The 21,431-nt window shown below is 45.5% G+C and overlaps 1 protein-coding gene across 5 annotated transcripts in view; it reads left to right on the top strand.

Moving 5' to 3' along the window:
- The window catches only part of IL11RA (interleukin 11 receptor subunit alpha), a 213,091-nt gene that overhangs the window by 124,088 nt on the left and 67,572 nt on the right, over positions 1-21,431 (top strand). For 2 of the 5 annotated variants that reach the window (XM_068252934.1, XM_068252928.1), the window contains exon 1: positions 81-125. The exons of the other annotated variants lie outside the window; for them this stretch is intronic. In XM_068252934.1, the coding sequence (XP_068109035.1) occupies positions 120-125 (6 nt within the window). In that variant the 5' untranslated portion in view covers positions 81-119. Of the gene's footprint in view, positions 1-80; positions 126-21,431 lie in introns of those variants that run through there. 5 annotated transcript variants of the gene reach the window in all.

Here is a 21,431-nt window from a genome sequence, read left to right as displayed (position 1 = left end):
TTATCCAGTTTTTGAAAAAATGATGGATAATGTGATTGTTAGAAGGATCTATCGAGACCACTCTAATCCTTTTTGTCTTTTTATAGCTGGAGTGACACTGCAGCACAGGTCAGGATTACATGCAGGTTTGTCACATTGCTGTACATGATACAGATCTTGCAGAGTTTCGTCATAGTAGTTAAATGAGAGCACATACAAATCAATTTAAAGGATACCGGAGGTGACTTGAAGGAAACCTTAAGGGCCCATTCACACTACAAATCGCTAAACGCTAACGCAAAACGCTGAGCGTTTTTCTGGCGTTTTTTCCTAGCGTTTTCTCACTGTATAGAGAGCGTTTTTCCAGCGATTAGCGTTTTGCGTTTTCTACTTCAATTCAAATACTTTATTGAATCTCTAATCGCTCCAGAATCGCTCAGAAAAAGCTGCATGCAGCGCATTTGCGTTTCAGCAATTCGCAAAACGCTTAGATGAGAACACTTATTTATTTATTTATAAAGCACCAACATATTACGCAGCGCTGGACATTAATTTAGGTTACAGACAATATTTAGGGGTGACATACAACAATATGACAATACAGGAATACAAGAAAGACCAGATCACACAGCACAGTATGAGTACAAGGTAATGCTTAGTCACTGGAGGGGAGCATGGAGATCACCCAGCACAGTATGAGTACAAGGTAATGCTTAGTCACTGGAGGGGAGCATGGAGATCACACAGCACAGTATGAGTACAAGGTAATGCTTAGTCACTGGAGGGGAGCATGGAGATCACACCGCACAGTATGAGTACAAGGTAATGCTTAGTCACTGGAGGGGAGCATGGAGATCACACAGCACAGTATGAGTACAAGGTAATGCTTAGTCACTGGAGGGGAGCATGGAGATCACACAGCACAGTATGAGTACAAGGTAATGCTTAGTCACTGGATGGAGCATGGAGATCACACAGCACAGTATGAGTACAAAGTAATGCTTAGTCACTGGATGGAGCATGGAGATCACACAGCACAGTATGAGTACAAGGTAATGCTTAGTCACTGGAGGGGAGCATGGAGATCACACAGCACAGTATGAGTACAAGGTAATGCTTAGTCACTGGAGGGGAGCATGGAGATCACACAGCACAGTATGAGTACAAGGTAATGCTTAGTCACTGGATGGAGCATGGAGATCACACAGCACAGTATGAGTACAAAGTAATGCTTAGTCACTGGATGGAGCATGGAGATCACACAGCACAGTATGAGTACAAGGTAATGCTTAGTCAGTCACTGGAGGGGAGCATGGAGATTAGGCAAGTTAGGTTCACTCAAATGCATAGCATGGGTTCACAGTAATGGAGGTGCATGATCAGGTAGGACACAAAAGGAGGAGGACCCTGCCCAAAGGCTTACAATCTAGAGGGAGAGGTAGGGACACGAGAGGTAGGGGACCGGAGTTCGGCTGTGGGTTTAGAGCACTTGTGAGGGGTAGTAGGCCAGAGTGAAAAGGTGAGTTTTTTTAGGGCTTTCTTGAAGATGTTGAAGGAGGGGGCTGCCCTAATGGGTGGAGGTAGGGAGTTCCATAGTGTTGGAGCAGCTCTTGAGAAGTCCTGAAGGCGTGCATGGGACTGGGTGATGCGGGGGGCGGTTAGGCGAAGTTCATTGGAAGAGCGGAGTGAGCGGCTAGGTGTGTACCTCTGAGTAAGATCGGAAATGTAGGTTGGACAGGTTTTGTGGACAGATTTGTAGGTCAGACACAGTACCATATACTTTCCATATACAACACTTCCATATACTTTCATTGTGCACACGTTTTTGAAATCGCTAGCGATTTTCAGCAATGCTGAAATCGCTCTGAAAACGCACAAGTGTGAATGGGCCCTAACTGAGGGGACGAAATAGAGTTTTACTTACCTGGTGCTTCTACCGGCCCCCTACAGATGTCTTGTGCTTGCGCCGGGACAAACCGATCGTCCAGTCCCCAGCAGCGAGCCAGTTTCGTTTCCGGCGACTGGCCATTCGGTGGCCACTGCGCCTGTGCAGCCCCTGGCCGCGCACATCCTCAATCACGCTCCCGTCGCCATCCTGTGCATGCGCAGTACATGGAATCTAATACTGCACAGGATGGCAATGGGAGCGTGATCGAGGATGCATGCATGCAGAATTGAACCTAGGTTGCTGCGGGGGACCGGAGGATCGGTTTGTCCCGGCGCAGGCACAGGACATCTGCAGGGGGCCGGTAGAAGACCCAGTTAAGTACAAATCTTTTTTTCCCCCATCAGTTAAGGTTCCCTTTAATTTGCAGAAATGGGGGGAGCAGTCCTGTACGGGCAGCAGTCCTCATGCCCCCGTTCTGCTCCGTCTGCAAAAGCCCCCATAATTTGCGTACTACTGAGCAAGCATTGGCCCAGCAGCTGGTGCCCTTGATCGTGCTTCTGTGCCCTTTGCGCTTCTGCACTACGTGCTATTACATAGTGGCGAACCTGGCGCAAAGTACGCAGGCTTTTTCAAAGTAACGTAGGGAGACCGAGGTGAACGGTGGAACAAATCAAGTTGCTTTGGGTATCCTTTGAGCCATTTTTATAGTTTGTGTAAATGGGTGGTTCAGCTGTGTTTGGGCGTCAGTTGAACAGTAATTTTCTTGCATTGGAGTTTTCCAAACTCGCCATGTTCTATTCACCGCCGTTTGGAAATCTGAAAATGCAGTAAAACCGCGTTGCGAGTGCAGAACTTCCACAGTAGGAACACACTATGCTGTGGCACATAAGCAGTACAAGCATGGTGTGAATGCAGTAGACTGCAGTATAACACAAAACAACCATGGTACAAACACAGTACACTGTGGTACAGATGCAGTGCAACCATGGTACAAGTACAGTACACTGTGGTACAAACACAATACATTCATTTAGATGAACCCAGTACAGCGTCATACAGATGCACTACTAGCAATGATGTGAACACGGTAAACTGTGGTATAAATCAAATACAACCATGGCGTGAACACTGTACACCCTGACAGTGTCGTACAAACGCAGTATAATTGCAGTATGAACATATTACATTAGTGTATGGTGTTTTCAGTACCTGTACACCAGGGGTCAGGAACCTTTTTGGCTGAGAGAGCCATAAACGCCACATATTTTAAAATGTAATTCTGTGAGAGCCATACAATATGTTTCAAACTGGGACAGTAGGGCTCACGTCCCTGTTGCCATGGTGATGTGTATACAGTTGATCCGCCAGGCAGTGGCAGACTCGTCTTCAGCTTCTCTTGAGTTTCAGCAATTCCCCTGAGAGCCAAACAGGAGAAATACTGACTAACAGCTTGTACAATTAGCTAGCTGACTTGGGTTGATTCACTTTGTAGGACGAGATCCCCGCACTTTGGCCCAATAGGCTGCCTGTTAAGAGGCAGGCAGCCTGTTGGGCCAATCAAAGTGCGGGGATCTCATCCTACAAAGTCATTGGACCTGACAGGGTCCAGAGTGAGACAATTGGAGCAGCCGTTAATTTGGGGGGGGGGGGGGGGGGGCGGGGTAGTGTGAGTAAGTTAGTAGTGCATGCTGCAGCAGTAGCGTGCCTACTCTGAAAAGGTTACTTGCGCTTTCCCACTAAGCTGCGCTGCTTGTACAGTGTAGCTTAGTGAATCAACCCCTACTGATCTGTATGTGAGCCACATGCAGCCATCAGAAGAGCCACATCTGGCTCCCGAGTCATAGGTTCCCTACCCAATGTTCTCCCCAGAATTTTTTTCCAGCCGGGTGGCATGAAAAAGTAGCCGGGTGAGGCGAGATGAGAGAATGCAGGACCGGTGCTTCTTTGCGCAACTCTGCTTACAGCATAGGAGGAGGTGAGCCGATGACAGCCGGGTGCTCACCAAAACTAGCCGGGTGGAGCACCCGCCTAAAAGAGCCCGGGGAGAACGCTGCCCACCCGTGCTGTACACCATGGTTCCCGCACTCTGACGTTTACGCGAGACTTGCGCCCCAAGCGTTGGTCAAACAGATGGCAGAAAGTCCAGTGACTGGCTGAAACCACAAGCGTTGTTTAGAGAGGGGATTAAACGTGATTAACGAGGGATTTCAGCTGCAGTAAAACAACCTGTACATTTTTCCACTCTTTAGCCCGGTGTTTGTTTGTTTTTTTACAGCAGGATAAAAATGTTCGTGTTTTTCTGCCCCAGCAAAGGCCGCGTCTGTCGGGGATATCACGCCGTTTATGACCGGACTTACGCCTGCTGTAAAAGCGCAGAGGAGTTAATAATGAGGAGGTTTAATGAGGATGCTGGAGGGGGGACCGGAATAATGGAACCCAGACCAGACCCGACGCCAGGATGAAACGCACATGGGCAGAGCGTTAGTGTTCGGCGGAAATCAGCAGTTTTTCCATTTTCCTCCGTTGAGGTTTATTCAGACACCTGAAAGCCAACTGTAGCAAGAGGGCTATATGGGCTGCCATGTTTATTTCCTTTTAAGCAATACCAGTTGCCTGGCTGTCCTGCTGATCCTCTGCCTCTTATACTTTTAGCCATAGCCCCTGAACAAGCATGCAGCAGATCAGGTGTTTATGACATTATTGTCAGATCTGATAAGATTAGCTGCTGCCAGGAGCATGCCCAATCAACAATGCGACAAATGCAGGTATCGATCTGACAAGCTGGAAAATCTTGTGCCGGAATGCGCCCACACAACAGATCATTAGTGAGGCCCGAGACCCAAGCAGGATTGATCAACAGCCGCCGTACACCCAACAGTCACCGGCTGGAGCAGTTGTTATCGGTCGTTTTGGCTGACGGTTATCGCATGTGTGTATGTAGCTTAACACGCAGCAATACACTGGAAATCTGCTACCATCTATAACTACAAATCACCGTGACTTTTAGGCCTTGTTCACATTAAAAATCGCCAGCACTATTGCAAGCGCTGAGCGATTTTTACTTTTTTTTTTTTTCACAGTGCTTTTCGCTTAGAATAGCACTTTTCTAAGCGCTTTTATTCAGCGATGATTTTTTTCACTTCCTGAACTCTTTAACCTGGAAATGAATACATACAACATATTTATTCATAAAAGCGCTGGGGAAATCGCTATACAAATTGCTTTTTCAATGCTCTGTAATTTCCCTATACCTTCCATTGATGCAAAACGCTCAGAAAATAGCACATGTAGCGTGTTTACGATTTCAATAAAATCGAAATGCTTACGTGTGAACACCATCATAGGGAATCGTTGCACAAGCGCTTTTAGGGCGATTTGCAAAATCGCCAGCGCTTTAAAAAATCAGCAAGCTGATAGTGTGAACAAGCCCTTAAAGTACGTCTGAAGGGAGCGGAATATGGAGGCTGCCATATTTATTTCCTTTTAGAGGGGCACTATGGCGAAAAATTGTAAAATTTAAAAAATGTACAAACATAGACCTATAAGAAGTACGTTTTTTTCCCAGAGTAAAATGAGCCATAAATTACTTTTCTCCTATGTTGCTGTCACTTACAGTAAGTAGTAGAAATCTGTCAGAAGTGACAGGTTTTGGACTAGTCAATCTCTTCATGGGGGATTCTCAGGGATTTATTTATTTTCAATAGCACTTAGGCCTAGTGCACACAGAGCGGTTTTGGTAGCGTTTTTAGAACCGCTTGCGGCTATGAAAACGCGCAGGTAATGTATTTCAATGGGCTGGTGCACACCTGAGCGGTAGGCGTTTTGCAGATACGCATACTCCCGGGCTGCAGCATTTTTTGGATTTCGGAGGCGTTTCTACCTCCCATGTTAAGTATAGGAAAAACGCAAAACGCTTGATAAAACGCCAGATCAGAGCAGTTTTCCAGGCATTTTTGTTACAGTAGCTGCTCAGTAACCACTTTACTGTAACAATATCTGTAATCTGCTACACAAAAAAATGCTACACAAAACCGCAAAACGCTTCATAATAATAAGAAAAAAATGCGTTTTGCGGATCTGCTAGCGGTTTTTGGTGTGCATCAGGCCTTAGTAAATGGCAGTTGCTCTGTCTAACTGCCAAAAAACTGTGTAGCGAGCAGGGAGGCTGGCCAGCATCATTGTTTAAATCCTTTATCTATATAAAGAATAAAAGCCTTGCTGAGAATCCCTTATGAAGAGATGGACTAGTTTAAAACCTGTCACTTCTGTCAGATTTCTACCACTTACTGTAAGCGACAGCAACAAAGGAGAAAAGTAATTTATGGCGCATTTTACTCTGTGAAAAAATGTACTTCTTATTTGTCTGTTTGTACATATTTTACATTTTACAATTTTTCGCCACAGTGCCAGTACCAGTTGCCTGGCTGTCCTTTTTGATCTATTTCACTGTATCAGTAATGTCTGAATAACACCAGAAACAAGCATGCGGCGAATCCTGTCCCACTTCAGCCAGAAACACCTGATGTGCTGCATGCTTGTTCAGGGTCTGGTTAAAGTATTAGAGACAGAGGATCAGCAGGGCAGCCAGACAACTGGCATTATCTCTGCACTGCCATTGCCCCTCAGTGACCTTTATAGACATGTTACAAACTTTGCACTCTGCTCTCCCCTCCTGTAAGCCGCTTTTACAACAAGTTGCTCAGCTGCTGGGATGTAAGAAAGTCTTTCCTGGTTTTCTGGTGCAGCTTTTCCGCTGCGCTGACAGTCGGGCGTTGCGTTGGACAATACTGTATAATGGTATTGATAGCCCAATGGCATTATATTGTGATGGTACATTCACAATAGCACGTTAGCAGTGATGTGCAAGTACATCTCCCTGATCTTGCAGAGCAGCTAAACTTCATACTGTACCTCCTTCCAGCGGCAGGACCGGTCCTCTTCACTTCTTCCTCAGTGTAGCCTCTGTGCAGCCAATCATCTTGCGACTCCTAACACTGCATGTCATGTGACAGGCACCAGGAGCTGCAAGCTGATTGGATGCATGGCGGCTACACTGACGGGTAAAGAGAGAACCTGTCTCGCTGTCAGAAGTAGAGTATGAGGCTCAACTGTGGCTGCTCTGTACCCCAGGACCGGGCCCCCTTATCCTCCGGGCCCCCCTATGATGGCTATGGTTACACCCCTGCTAACTCCTCAGTGTGAACCCAGCCGTTTGGCAGCACAGTGTAATAAAGGACTGAGTATTCGGGAAACAATTTCATTTTGAAACTTTGAAATGCTGTCAGTGATTCTCTTCTGAATAGCCAGTCAATGAGAATCATCCGCATTCTGCGCCAGCAGCCACAGCAACAGATGCAGCCGGTTATTTTCCATTACTAACCTTCTGATTACTCCCTGAAAGCCATTTACAGCAACAGAGACTCAGATTGTAGCAACTCTGTCACTTACTATAAATCACTTGTGAGAAAGACTCCTAGTTACTGCACTAGTCTGCTACCCTGTGCCAAAGCCAAACTGGCTGTGAAGGGGAAGTTAGAGTGTAAGCTCCTCTGGCGCAGAGACTGATGGGAATGGGTCAGATAGCTCTGTACAGCGATGTGGAATATGTCAGAGCTATATAAATGTACTAGCTGGACGCCCGGCGTTGCCCGCTTATGTATTCGGCTGGTGTTGGCTCCACCCACTTTTTCTAACCCTAACACACAATTACGCAATGACCAAGTTTGTGAGCTTTGCGGTCTTTGGCATCAATAATTTGCATTGAAATAAAATAAATCTGGCTGTGGCTCCACCCCTTTTCTGAATTTGAACCCCAATCATCCAATGGCCAACTGTACCAGGTACAGGTGATTAACAGTGCAAGAGGCTTGTGCCATTAACAGTGCAAGAATGGCAGCAATCAAATATTCCCCTTGAAAATCAATAAGTGAATTTTGATAGTTTTTTATAGACTCCACCCACCTTTCTGAATATTAATCCCAATCATCCAGCGACCAGCTGTGCAAAGTTTGAGAACCCTCAGTCTAAGAATGGCTGCTGTTTACAATTTCCTAGTGAAATTTTTATTTGTCTCCGCCCCCTTTTTGGTTATGGGAATAAAAAGTATCCTATACTTTATTCCAGGTAATGTACTATGTGTGTGCCAAACTTCATTCAACTCTGTTCAGCCATTTTTGCGTGTTCGAGTAACAAACAGCCGAACTTTCCCATTTATAATGTTAGTGGGATAATAATAAGTGTGTGACTGTGGCGGGGACATTAGAGTGTAAGCTCCTCTGGTGCAGAGACTGATGGGAATGGATCAGTGATCTCTGTACAGCGCTGTGGAATGTCAGAACTATATAAATGTATAATAATAATAATAGTGTGTGACTGTGGTGAGGACATTAGAGTGTAAGCTCCTCTGGTGCAGAGACTGATGGGAATGGATCAGTGATCTCTGCTATGGGCTTTTCATATATAATAAACATTCTCAGCAGTGTGTGTACATAACATGGTAATATGTCAGAGCCATAAAAACACAGGAAATACATGAGATAGTTCTGTCAGTTGCCGCTGTAGGTTTGGTATACAGTTTATTTGGAGTCCTCGTCTTCCTCGGCGGAGCGTGTTTGTCCTGCAGATCTTTTGTTATTGCCAGCGAGGAATAGATGGAATAGCCGGGGTCGGTCGGTATGAGAATGCGAACAATGTAAACATCCTGGGTGGTTTGTAACGTTTTTTTCCCCCTTATGACTGCAGATGCCGGGTCCCCTGGCCAGTAACTGCCCCGTATAACAGCTGGGCCGCTGCGTTTTATAAGCGTGCGCGGCAGGACGCCTTCGTGCGAAACTTCCGAAACCTGCGCCGGACTGTCAGGAAACTCTACATGACCGCAGATCTCTCCCTGACCCCGGTATAAACATCTCTCCCGCCAGTGCGCTGTAAATCTCTGATTTCCTCTGCAGGAGAACGTGCGAGCGAGGAAAATCCGATACGTTTGTGAACTGAGGGACATTGATGGGCTCGTTACACGCTGGCCGGGGAACGTGTTGTGAGATCCGCTCTAGTGGTGACGTATGAAGGGCTGAAATCCATGAGGCTGCTACAGAGACCTGATAGGCCCAGAGTTTCCCAAAGGTTTGGACCAGTTACAGCAGGTGGGACTGAAAGGGCCGATTTACAATTAAAAGTAGCAAAACTTTAATGTTTTCGGCTTAGCGCTACCATTTGCATGGGTGATTTTATCGTGATTAGTGCGGTAAAATCACTCTACACTCTCGCAGTTTCAGATGATCAGTGCTTGTTTAACCTCTTGAGGACCACAGTGTTAAACCCCCCAAAAGACCAGGCCAATTTTCTCAAATTGGGCCACTGCAGCTTCAAGGCCTCACTGCAGGGCTGCACAACTCAGCACACAAGTGTTTTCCCCCCTTCCCTTTTTCTCCCCACCAACAGAGCTCTCTGTAGGTGGGGTCTGATTGCTCCCCCAATGCTTATTTTATTTTTTGTGTAAATATTTGTTTGATGATTTTATTAATACATTTCTCTTTGTGTTGTTTTGTTTCCCCCCCAGCCCTCCCTCCCCCCGCCAGCCAATCAGCGTGATCGGCTGTCATAGGCTTCAGCGATCACTTTTCTGCCTCTGGAGGGGAGAGCCATGTCACACAGCTGTCCCCAGTACAGCGCTGACTTAGATCGCAGTGCTGTACAGTGTAACAATCTCCTAGCGGCGATCGCTCCACCATCCAAGCAGGGATGCGCTCTCGATCTCCAGTAGACCACGCCCCAAGGTCCTTACGCTGATTGGCGTTAGGTGGTCCTGGAGCTGTCGCTGCATCCACGCCTATCGGCATGACGAGGTCGCCAAGTGGTTAAGCACTGTACCACGATCATCCGACTATAGCAGCAAAATACTGCAGGTAACACATTTTGCAGTTGCCGTTAATCATGAAACTCCCGCAATCGATGGCAATGGCGGCAGTAAGATCACTGCCATAGGGTTATAGTTTGTAAAGCGCTAGCGCTTTGCCGATTGGCGGGAATCGCCCGCTAATCACCATAGTGTGACTGGGCCCAAATAGCTCCTGTAGTGACATATAGCAGAATGCAGTAAAGAAGCCCTGTAGTGACATATAGCAGAATGCAGTAAAGAGGCCCTGTAGTGACATATAGTAGAATGTAGTAAGGAGGCCCTGTAGTGACATATAGCAGAATGCAGTAAAGATGCCCTGTAGTGACATATAGCAGAATGCAGTAAAGAGGCCCTGTAGTGACATATAGCAGAATGCAGTAAAGAGGCCCTGTAGTGACATATAGCAGAATGCAGTATAGAGGCCCTGTAGTGACATATAGCAGAATGCAGTAAGGTGGCCCTGTAGTGGCATATAGCAGAATGCAGTAAAGAGGCCCTGTAGTGATATATAGTAGAATGCAGTAAAGAGGTCCTGTAGTGACATATAGCAGAATGCAGTAAAGAGGCCCTGTAGTGACCTATAGCAGAATGCAGTAAAGAGGCCCTGTAGTGACATATAGCAGAATGCAGTAAAGAGGCCGGTGTAGTGATATATAGTAGAATGCAGTAAAGAGGCCCTGTAGTGACATATAGCAGAATGCAGTAAAGAGGCCCTGTAGTGACATATAGCAGAATGCAGTAAAGAGGCCCTGTAGTGACATATAGTAGAATGCAGTAAAGAGGCCCTGTAGTAACATATAGCAGAATGCAGTAAATTATTCAGGATACTCCCTTATATGGTATACACAGTATATCCTGTTTTTAGCATCACAAGCACTTACTATATCTATATATTGCAGTATATTGGTATGTAGCTCCGCCCTCTCAGTGATGCTTGGCCTAGGCTGTTTAATATGTGGAATCCCCCTCCCCTCCCCCCCCAGAGCATCCTGGGGGACCAGAGATCTATTCTACCGGTTTCAGAACTCTCATTAAACAGCCATTCCGCAGGGATCACCTGACAGGACTAAAGATGTCGCCATATGTGATAAATTTCAGGCAGAAAATCAGGGAGAGGAAAGATTTTACAATGGGCAAAAACTAAGACTAAATCATTTATAAAGGAGTGTTGTAAAATAATAAGCGATTGCGTTCATTGTTTTATTTCGATTGCAGTTCCTCTTTAAAGCACACTTGAAGTCAGAGGGATATGGTGGCTGCCATATTTAGTTTCCTTTTAAACAATGCAAGTTGCCTGGCAGTCCTCCTGATCCTGTGTCTTATGCTTTAATCCATAGTCTCTGAGGCCCTGTTCTCATCTGAAATCGGAAAAACTCTAGCGATTAGCGCGGTAAAAATCAGTGGACACGTCCGCGTTTCAGAGTGATCGCGATCAGTGCTTTATTAATCACTGTACCGCGATCGGTCCAGAATCCGGGCAACAAATGCTGCAGGTAACACATTTTGCGATTGGCGCTAATCGCAAAATGCCAGCGATCGGCACCAATCGCGGCAGTGAGAACACTGCCATAGGTTACAATAGAACTAGCGCTTTAAAAAGCGCCAGCACTTTTTATTTATTTGTTGTATTTATAAAGCGACAACCTATTACGCAGTGCTGTGGTAATTAGCGGAATCACCCGCTTATCGCTGAGGTGTGATTGGGCCCACTAGTGTGAATGTGTCTCCACTCATTAGTAAAGCTATGTACCCACATCACGATTTTACCAATGATTTTACCAACAACCTGCGAGTTTTTGGGGGTTTTTTTTGAGTGCTGAACGGTCATTTCTGTAATATCGCAGCGTGGGTACAGGCGCACGATCACGCGAACGCCGCTTAGCATCACACGGCGATAATGAATGTCACGTCAGATCGGATTTTGAAGATCCCTGACGAGTCCCGTGCAAAGTACCGCAATCGCTCCCGACGTGTAAAGTTGCATGACGTTGTGCATACCTGCCAGCAGGAAGAGGCGTCGCTGGACGACCGTCATCAAGCGGACGTCGCTGGACCTGTCGGGTGGTGAGTATGGAGCTTAAAGGGAAGGTCCAAGCAAAAAAAAAAATATGAGTTTCACTTACCTGGGACTTCTACCAGCCCCCTGCAGCCATCCTGTGCCCTCGTAGTCACTCACTGCTGCTTCAGTCCCCCGCTGGCAGCTTGCCGACCTCGGAGGTCAGGGCCACATTGCATACATTTTTACGCATTCCAGCTAGTGCAGGAACAAAAATGTACGCGTTGCACGACTAACGCGTAAAAATGTATGTGTTACTGTTCCTGCACTAGCGAGAATGTGTAAAAATTTACGCAATTCGGCCCTGACCTCCGAGGTCAGAAAGCTGCCAGCGGGGGACTGGAGCAGCAGTGAGTGACTACGAGGGCACAGGATGGCTGCATGGGGCTGGTAGAAGCAGAACTAGCTGGCGGCGGGGGACTGGAGCAGCAGTGAGTGACTACGAGGGCACAGGATGGCTGCATGGGGCTGGTAGAAGCAGAACTAGCTGGAGGCGGGGGACTGGAGCAGCAGTGAGTGACTACGAGGGCACAGGATGGCTGTATGGGGCTGGTAGAAGCAGAACTAGCTGGAGGCGGGGGACTGGAGCAGCAGTGAGTGACTACGAGGGCACAGGATGGCTGCATGGGGCTGGTAGAAGCGCCAGGTAAGTGAAACTTATTTTATTTTTGCTTGGACCTTCCCTTTAAGCGGAGGATGAATGGCTCTTATGTTCTATATCGGAGCTGTTCACACTTGTCACTCTGCAGTGCATCCGCGGGATCCGTGGCCGTAAGCAAACCGCACATCTGTGCAATCCGCAATAATCTCGGGCCAGTCGGATGCGTTCCCCCCCCAAATAGCCTATAGAGGGAGCGTATCTGCCCCGGGCTACAGCCGGATCACTGCGGACTATCAGAGCGGAGATGATACTGTCCCCTCCCGCCGGCCGCACGAGATCCGCGAGACAAGGGGGAGCGGAACCTGAATTGAAACTGAGTTTTGTTTACCTCTATTGATGGACCATGAGAACTGAAGCCCTTCTATTGTTCAGGCTCAGGGAGGTGGCATTGTCTGACTGTTTCACTGGTTTATCAGGATTGTTGGTGAAAGACATTTGACTGGTCAGTGAAGATACGGTCAGCAGTCATTTCACATGGCAGGAGAGTTACTGATTCATATACAATAGAGTCACATTACTGATAAGCTGCATAAACTGGTGAGATAAAACTTTTTGGAAAACAAAAGATCAAAGACCAATCAGGAGATAATCTTTGTAAAAAAAAAAAGTTTACAAAAGCCTTCCAAAAATATTTGTCTCTCAGTCTGGATTCCCACTTGCAGCCAGACCAGCCGGAGAGGACAATGTTGTGTCTGCTCCAATGGTCTATAAAGCCCCATCTACACCATACAATTTTTTTTGTTCGATTCATTGATTCGATTCAATCTGACATGTCCGATCAGGAGTCGATTCAATTTGCCATTGTTTTGCTAGTGAATCAAATTGAATTCCGATCGGACATGTTGGATTTAATCGAATCAATGAATCGAATTGGACGAAAAATTGTATGGTGTAGATGGGGCTTAAGTGCCCTTTTCCACCAGCGCTGGCTGAATCGCAAAGTCGCAAACCGCTAGCGATTTTACAATCGCTACGGTTTGCTTTTTAACATAGGAATCGCGGTAGGTCATTTCCACTACCGCGATTCGTTTTTTACAGCAACGCGAACGCGCGGCGGAGCGATATTTGCCGCGATTTTGCTATGCAGTGCATAGCATAGCAAAATCGCGGCCGCAAACGTCGGGAAATTGCTGGCTTTGCGATTCAGCAATCGCTAGCGTTCAGCGTGAACGCTAGCGATTGCAAGTGGAAAAGGGCCCTAAGGGCTGGGACCCACTAGGGTGATTTTGGCAGTGTTTTTGGATCGTCAGATTCCAAAAAAAATGCTTTGCCAATGTGGAACCCACCAGTGCGATTGTGATTAGGGTAATCGCAGTAGCAGAACATGCAGCATTTTGAGTGTTTGCGCTCAATGCTATGTATAGAAGCGCTGCAAAATCGATTTGAAAAGCGAGGGGGTTCCGGTGAGCAATGGGGGACCAGAGGACAGCGTTGGTACCCTCTGGAGGTTCCAGCCACCTCCCTCTCTTTAGGTAAGTATGTTTTTGACCTTGAGCTTTGGTGAGTATCTGTTTCTGTTCAGTGTAAATGAATGCACTTTTTGTAAAGCCTTTCTTTGTTGGAGGGTGACCCCAGATTTTCAGAATACACGGGCGTCAGGTTACCCTTATCTGCCGTATCAGTCGTTGCCGGGCTGTTTTATGAGCGCCCTTTTATCTCGCACCTTATTTCCATTACATTGTATCAACACACCGCGGCACTATTTCATCATCATTCCCTGTTATCTCTCACTCTCCTTTCTTTTTAATTTAATCTTTATTTAATGTTCCAGCAGTCACACATCCCAATAATAACATCATCATGTGACAGCGGAATGGCCGTGTAGCTAACAGCAGTCTTATTATTCATGGTGTGATTGCCCAGGCTTACCACCTGATAAAGGCATAAAACTAAGCGTAAAGCAACTCGCACAGAACATTTACAATGCCATTTAACTTGGGCTTCTCCCTGTTTCCCATTACAGATTAATTTTACCAAATGATGGGGGGGGGGGGATAATACACTGCAAAATGAGAAGTTAAAAAATAGACGATAGTTCAAGAAATGATTGATATTCGCTGTGTAATTTGTTCATGTTGTTCGATCCACCGTGACCCTGCAGGACATCATCTTTACTACTACTACTACTACTACTACTACTAACTACCACTAACAATGTCATAGGATGAAAGGTTTTGTTTTTTTAATATATGCTTGGTGAAATTTGCCTTCTGAAAACACAGTATATTCCGGCGTATAAGACGACCCCCCAACTTTTCCAGTTACAATATAGAGTTTGGGATATACTCGCCGTATTAGACTGCCCCTCTTCCAACGCACACCAACAGGCGATTGACTGGTTGGATTGGTCAACTCTCCCTAAGCGGATTGGTCAGCATCAATGACACCCGGCGTATAAGATGACCCCTGACTTTTCTGAAGATGTTTAAGGGTTAAAAGGAAGTCTGATACGCCAGAATATGCAGTATAGATATAGAGGGATATACTGCTTGCTTGACAGTCGGAAACAGCATTTATTTCCCACAATGCAAAGAGGTTTATAGACAGGAAACTTGTCAGGGCCATGACATCACACTGTGGGAGGGGTTTCACTACAATATCAGCCATACAGATGACCCTAATTATCTTTATAACAAAAGGTAGAAATTTCTCATGGGAAAGGGGTCATTGGCTACTAATTGGGATGAAGTTATATCCTGCGCTAGTTTCCTAATTTTATCTTTTAAGGTGGCCACTAAGGATCCAATGTCTAGTGAGAAATAATTTAGATAATTCTGATCGCAAGTGAAATATTGTAATACATTGTTTACTACACCATCAACGAACCAATCTCAAGTTCCAACTGAACACAACCGACAAGAAAATCCAAAATGTGGTTTGGTAAAAAATTCAATCGGATGACTTTTTTTTTTTCAATCGTTCGTTATCGATTGTGTCCACCAACTGAGAAAATTTACAACCAGTCTGATCACATCCGATCAGAATTATCTGATCACTTTTCACCAGAAATTGGACCGTCAGTGGCCACCTTAACCCTTTCCTAAAAACTGCATAGCACACATGTCTACTGTGACGCTCGGGTTTATGTGTGCAATCGAGATTTTTTTTACTAGTCCTCTCGCAGTTTGGGGAACACTGTCCTTTTGGGGTACTCTGGTGCTTAAGGGCCGCTCAGACAGCTGCCGTCTGTCCTCATCATTTACCACCGCGATCCACAACGTCCCACGTTAAAATGAATGGAAGCATTTATATTAATGCGCAAATGCCGTGGTCGATTGAATTTTCCAAGACAATGCATGTAGCTCCTAGCGTCATCTTTGCGTTTCCATATTCCCCTAGGGGCTCAAAATGCATCACAATGACAAATTGACAGTAAACTATACCAAACGCTCTTCTGCTCGGTAGCAGAAAATCGGTTGAGCTTGTCCAAAAAAGCCACCGGCAGCCGGACTTGTGAACCACCCCCTACGGCGGCCTGGCTTATAAAATTCAGACTCCTTTTACACTTGGGCACTTTTTTTTGTGTTGCATTACCCTTTCTGGGGCCTATACACTAACCACGTCACGTCGGAAGCTGGCATAAAATCAACCGTGTGTTACCGTGTGACTTCTGCTGAATAAATTGGTGACGGCAAAAAATTTAATTTGATGGCGGCGGTGCGCGGAACGACGGAAATACAACAGGGAAGCCAGGAACCCCAGTGACGTCCGGCAAGGAATACATCCTTGGGCAAAGCAGCATGCGGGGGGGGGGGGGGGGGTTGTAGGGGCACTATGCATATAACCCTGTTGGCACACTGTGGTGATATGTCGGCAAAGGGTCATATGAATCTAGTTTTTGCATTGTGATAGGATGGGTGTAAGACCGGCCCCAATGTAGAAAAATCATTTTTTTTCTGTGGTTTATAAAGTGGATGATGTGAAGTCACGGGGTCAGACTGAAGGATCTCTCTGCAGTATAAACAGATGAAGATGTGAACAAAGGAGACCACCCTGGATAGACATTCCTTTCCCGGCTGGGATATAATAGATTTCGGCAAGTCTTTATGAGCTCCGTCTGTCCACAGAGGCCGATCTGGGTTATTTTCCGAGGGAAATAATCCGGCTTATTAATGGAAAGAAAAAATGTCAGATTTCATATTTCACTTTCAGAAAAAAATTGCCCCATTTGTAAACAGTCCCCGTGATCTGGGCCCGGTGTTTACGCGGCCCTTGGACAGATGGCCGTGCGATATAAAGTCGTGGTATTTAGGCGTTTGGGATCCGCGGACGAGGCGCACCGAGGCTGCACTCCACATGTGTGTTTTGGAAAAAAATTATTTCTTGGAATCTGCAGAGATTTCCAGCGAGCCGAGAGCGGAAAGACACAGCCTGTACTATACGCCACTGGCATGTGTTCGCCGCGGCCCCCGGTCACATGGTCTGCAGGACCGAGGCCGCGAGCGGTGGCTCAGTGCACAAAACGTTTCTCATGATGATTCAGTAAAGCTAGGAGCACATTTTCGTTGCAAAAAAAACTAAGCTTTTTTTTTTGCATGCTTTTTTAATAGTTACATTCATATGCAAATTTTCACATGCAATTTTTTTCACTGCAGGTTATGAAGGTCAGTGGGAATTCACTTGCAATGTGCAAATTTCAGCAGAAGTGTGATTCTTCATTGACTTTCGATAGACGTGCGGCAAACGTGTTCTCACACATTTGCAAAACGCAAAGTGTGAGGCTGGGTGGTGAGTTGCATAGCAGACACATTATGAGTGTGAACTGCAATGGAGACTGGACATTGACTGTAAGGGCCCGTTTCCACTTGTGCGGTGCAAATCGCCACGGTAAAAATTTGCATGCGGATGCGAATTTCGCATGCGGGTCTATGCTAATTTGCATGCGAATTCGCATGGATGACGATGTATGCGAATTTAATCATGGCAGTGCTGGTGTGTTTTTCCATTGTTTCTATGCGAATTCGCATGAAAATTCGCATACCCAAACCGCATGCAAATTTCCTATTTTAATAGAAAATTCGCATGTGGTTTAGGTATGCGAATTTTCATTTAAAAATCTTTCTTTTTAGACATTGTATGCGATTCGCATAGCGGTATGCGATATGTGAATTCTGATGGTTCTGCCATGCGAATTTTTTCTGCACAGAAAACCGCAAAGGAATCCTGACAAGTGGAAACAGTCCCATTCACTTGTATTGCTATGCGAATTTGCATGCGAAAAACGCATGCGAATTCGCGATAGTGGAAATGGGCCCTAATACAAAGCCTGCATGCAGTGAGTTAACGAGATCAGTGACAACGCAGTGCTGTGAACAGGCCCATAGAATTGTATGGGCAGTGTCCTGACATGCAGAATTGTTCTGCAATGTATCTGAGCACTGTGAATGGGGCTTGATCCCTGCCCTAGTATTGGAGCACACTTGCGTTAGGCTGGGTGCACACATGGCTGTACGTGAAAGGGCGAGTTTTCTGTGATGAGCGGGTTTTTTTAGTGTGCGTTTTTGGTGCATTTGCATTTGTTTTCCGCATATGGGTTTTATATGCATTTTCCATGCGTTTTTCAATTGCATTTTATGCAAATCACTTGGAAGACAACAGGAAGTGGAAATACATCAGAAAACAATTTAAAAGCAAAAAAAAAAAATGAATATAAAAGCGCATACCATTGCGTTACCGTTGACTTTCATTATGTGTGTTTTTGATGCGTTTTTGAAATCATGCAAAAAAAACCAAAAAACCAGCGTTCTTTAACCTATTGCTGACCGCCGCAATAAAAATCTACGGCGGGCAGGGGCCGCTGCGGTTCTGACCGGACGTAATCTCTACGTCCCATTGACCGCGCGCCCCTGCCCGTCTCCGCCGATGTCCCCGCTTGGTCTGCGCGGAAATCTGCTGCCCTGCCGCCTCTATGACAGCAGAGCACTGTGAGCCGGGCAGGAGCCGTTTTCATTAGCTCCTGGCCCTGTCATTCTTGTAAGCCGTTCCCATTGGCTTACATGGAGTGACAGGGTCAGGAGCCAATGAAAGCTTCTCCTGACCGGCGCACTGCGCTCTGCTGTCATACCGACGGCAGAGAGAGCAGCCTGCGGCGGGGACAGAGCGACGTGCCCGGCGGGAGCGGCGGAGTTTAGCGGCGATTCGTCGGGAAGCGGCGGTTTACGGGACCAGCACCCTCCAGCCCCCTCTGGTCCTTAAGGGGGCAGAGGGTGCTGGTCCCGAAGTGGTTAAAAACACAAGTTTGAAAAGGCATATGCATTTTTTAAATGCGTTTTTTGATGCGGCCTATTGATTTCCATTAGCGGCAAAAACACTGTGTTTTCCGCAACGCTAGCATTTCTGCTATGTGTGTTCCTGGCCACAATCACGTGCGTTTTGCTACAGAGTGGAAACCGCAAGAAAAAAAAATCGCACATAAATGAAAGTCTATGAGCCGCATTGTTGTACTCTGCGATTTACAACGAATGGTTTTCAAATCACATAACATTTTGCTTCTATCTGTAAACAGTACGCAAGTTGCATAAAATGCTTTCCTTTTGAGCTGCAGAAATCAAATGAGAACTTTTTTTTTTTTCTTTTTAAATGTTTATTTTTTTAATGGTTGATGAGGCAGATTTTTATTTTTTTTTAAAAAGTGTTTTATAAAAAAAAATGCAAATGCTAGCGTTGCGTTGCGTATTACAAAGCGCATACCAATGGGCCGCATAAAAAAACGCATTGGTATGCGCTTTGTAATATGCGTTTTTAAAAGCGCTGGTTTTCTTGCATATTTTTAAAAAATGCATCAAAAAGGCACATAATGAAAGTCAATGGTGATGCAATGTAATGCGTTTTGTATGCGTTTTTCATGTGTTTTTTTAGAAAAAAACAAAACCATGTTTTCTGATGTATTTCCACTTCCTGTTGTCTTCCTAGTAATTTGCATAAAACGCAATAGAAAAACGCATTCAAGACGCATATGCGTTTTGTATATGTAAACGGCATACGCATTAAAACGCACGCAAAAAAAAGCAAACCCCAAACGCACTTAAAACGCTTTAAAAACTCACAAGGCAGAAAACATGACTTTTCACGCACGGACAATTGTGCAGCCAGCCTATAGCCTGGTACACACTATCAATTATGATTGGCCAATCACTGACCAACGTTACCACCCCCATGTAGTATGAGGGTCAGCAGATATTGAATACTATGAGCAGATTGTGTAGGGAAACCCACTGGGTAGGAACAAACTGAGTATTGTAGGAAAGATCGCATTTCGGTAGTGTTTTGCATTTCTGCTTTGCACATTTTACTCATGTTTTGCATGCGTTTTAATGCGTTTGCGGTTCACATATATAAATCGCATAGGTGTTTTGTATGCATTTTGCATGCGTTTTTAATGCGTTTTATGCAAATCCCTAGGAAGTCAACTGGAAGCGAAAATACATCATTAAACTTGGTTTAAAAAAAAATGCATACAAAAATGCATAAAAAATGCACTAAAACACATTGCCTCTGCTTCACCATTGACTTTCATTATGTGTTATATGTTTTAAATGCTTTTTGAAAAATATGCATCAAGACCAGAGTTTTTAAAAATGCGTATTGCAGAACGCTCACATCTGCCTTTTTTTCATGCGGCCCAATGACTAACGTTATACGTGTTAACTCTAGCATTTTACGCAAAGCTATCATTTCTGCCTAGTTTGCTCCTACCCTCCTACTACATGGAGATGGTAAAATTGGTTAGCGATTGCCCAATTAAATTGGAAGTGTGTACCAGGCATTAAAGCATACCGTAGCGGTCACAAATTTAAAAAAAGGGGGGAACAGGCATGTGCAGGAAGCAGTCCTCGTGCTCACCGCTCCCCCCGTTCTCTTCCGTCCCCCTCTGTTCTCTTCTAAAGGTCACGCGGAGTTACTCCCTGGTCGGTGAGGTTGGTGATTAGTGTGCAGGCGCTGTCCTGGTAGAGAGCATCCTTAAAGAGAACCAGAGATGAAGTAACCTCATGTATTTTACCTTATAAATCAGTGGGAACATGACAGTAAACACCTAATCTGCTCTTTGTTACATTGTTCTCTGTTTAATTTGCCTGTTATCACCTCTAAGATAAGAATCCCGACTAAGCAGTCGGTCTGGCTTTGCTACAGAATAATTATAGCTGAGACTGTGTTCTTTGCTGTCTTCAAGTCCAAGCCTGCCCCCTGCTGGCTTTGCTCAGGAATCATTATAGCTGAGTCATTATAGCAAAGCCAGAATCAATGCTCAGTCCGGGATTCTTATCTCAGCTAGATAACAGACACTTTTAGCAGTGAGGATGGAACAGAGAGCATGGTAAATGTTTTCTCTAATGTTCCCACTGATTTCTATGGTAAAATACACAAGGGTGCTTCGTCTCTGGTTCACTTTAACCCCGGGGAGCGATCTGCGCATGCGCACTACGTACTCTTGAGCTTGTTATATCATACGTATCATATCATCTTGTTATCATCACACTAGCAGTTGCTATCATACATCAAAGACAGAAATTTTATCTATCAATAAAATATTTGTTTTGACTATTTTCAGGGGCTTTAGCTCTATTACAGTGTTGTCAACTCATCCCTTTAAATACAGACAGTCAGACACCTATGTTATACAGGTCTTGTGGCTAGTTAATGGCAGTTCAGCCTGATTATCTGTAAGTAGTCCTGAGAGGAACCTACAAAGGGAAGTTAAATAGCGAATGGAATTGTGATAAGTGAGCACTCTAAGGTCTCTTTTCCATGGACTGCTGGTAGGCATTGAAATGCCTCTCAAACTCTCACAACTGCTCATTGCTGCCTGGTAACTGCTTGTTGCTGCCTGATAACTGCTCACTGCTGCCTGGTAACTGCTCACTGCTGCCTGGTAACTGCTCACCGCTGCCTGGTAACTGCTCACCGCTGCCTGGTAACTGCTCACCGCTGCCTGGTAACTGCTCACTGCTGCCTG

Source organism: Hyperolius riggenbachi, chromosome 1 (assembly GCF_040937935.1).
Source record: "Hyperolius riggenbachi isolate aHypRig1 chromosome 1, aHypRig1.pri, whole genome shotgun sequence".
NCBI classification, from domain to species: Eukaryota; Metazoa; Chordata; class Amphibia; order Anura; family Hyperoliidae; genus Hyperolius; species Hyperolius riggenbachi.
This window is presented reverse-complemented; position numbering and strand designations above follow the sequence as displayed.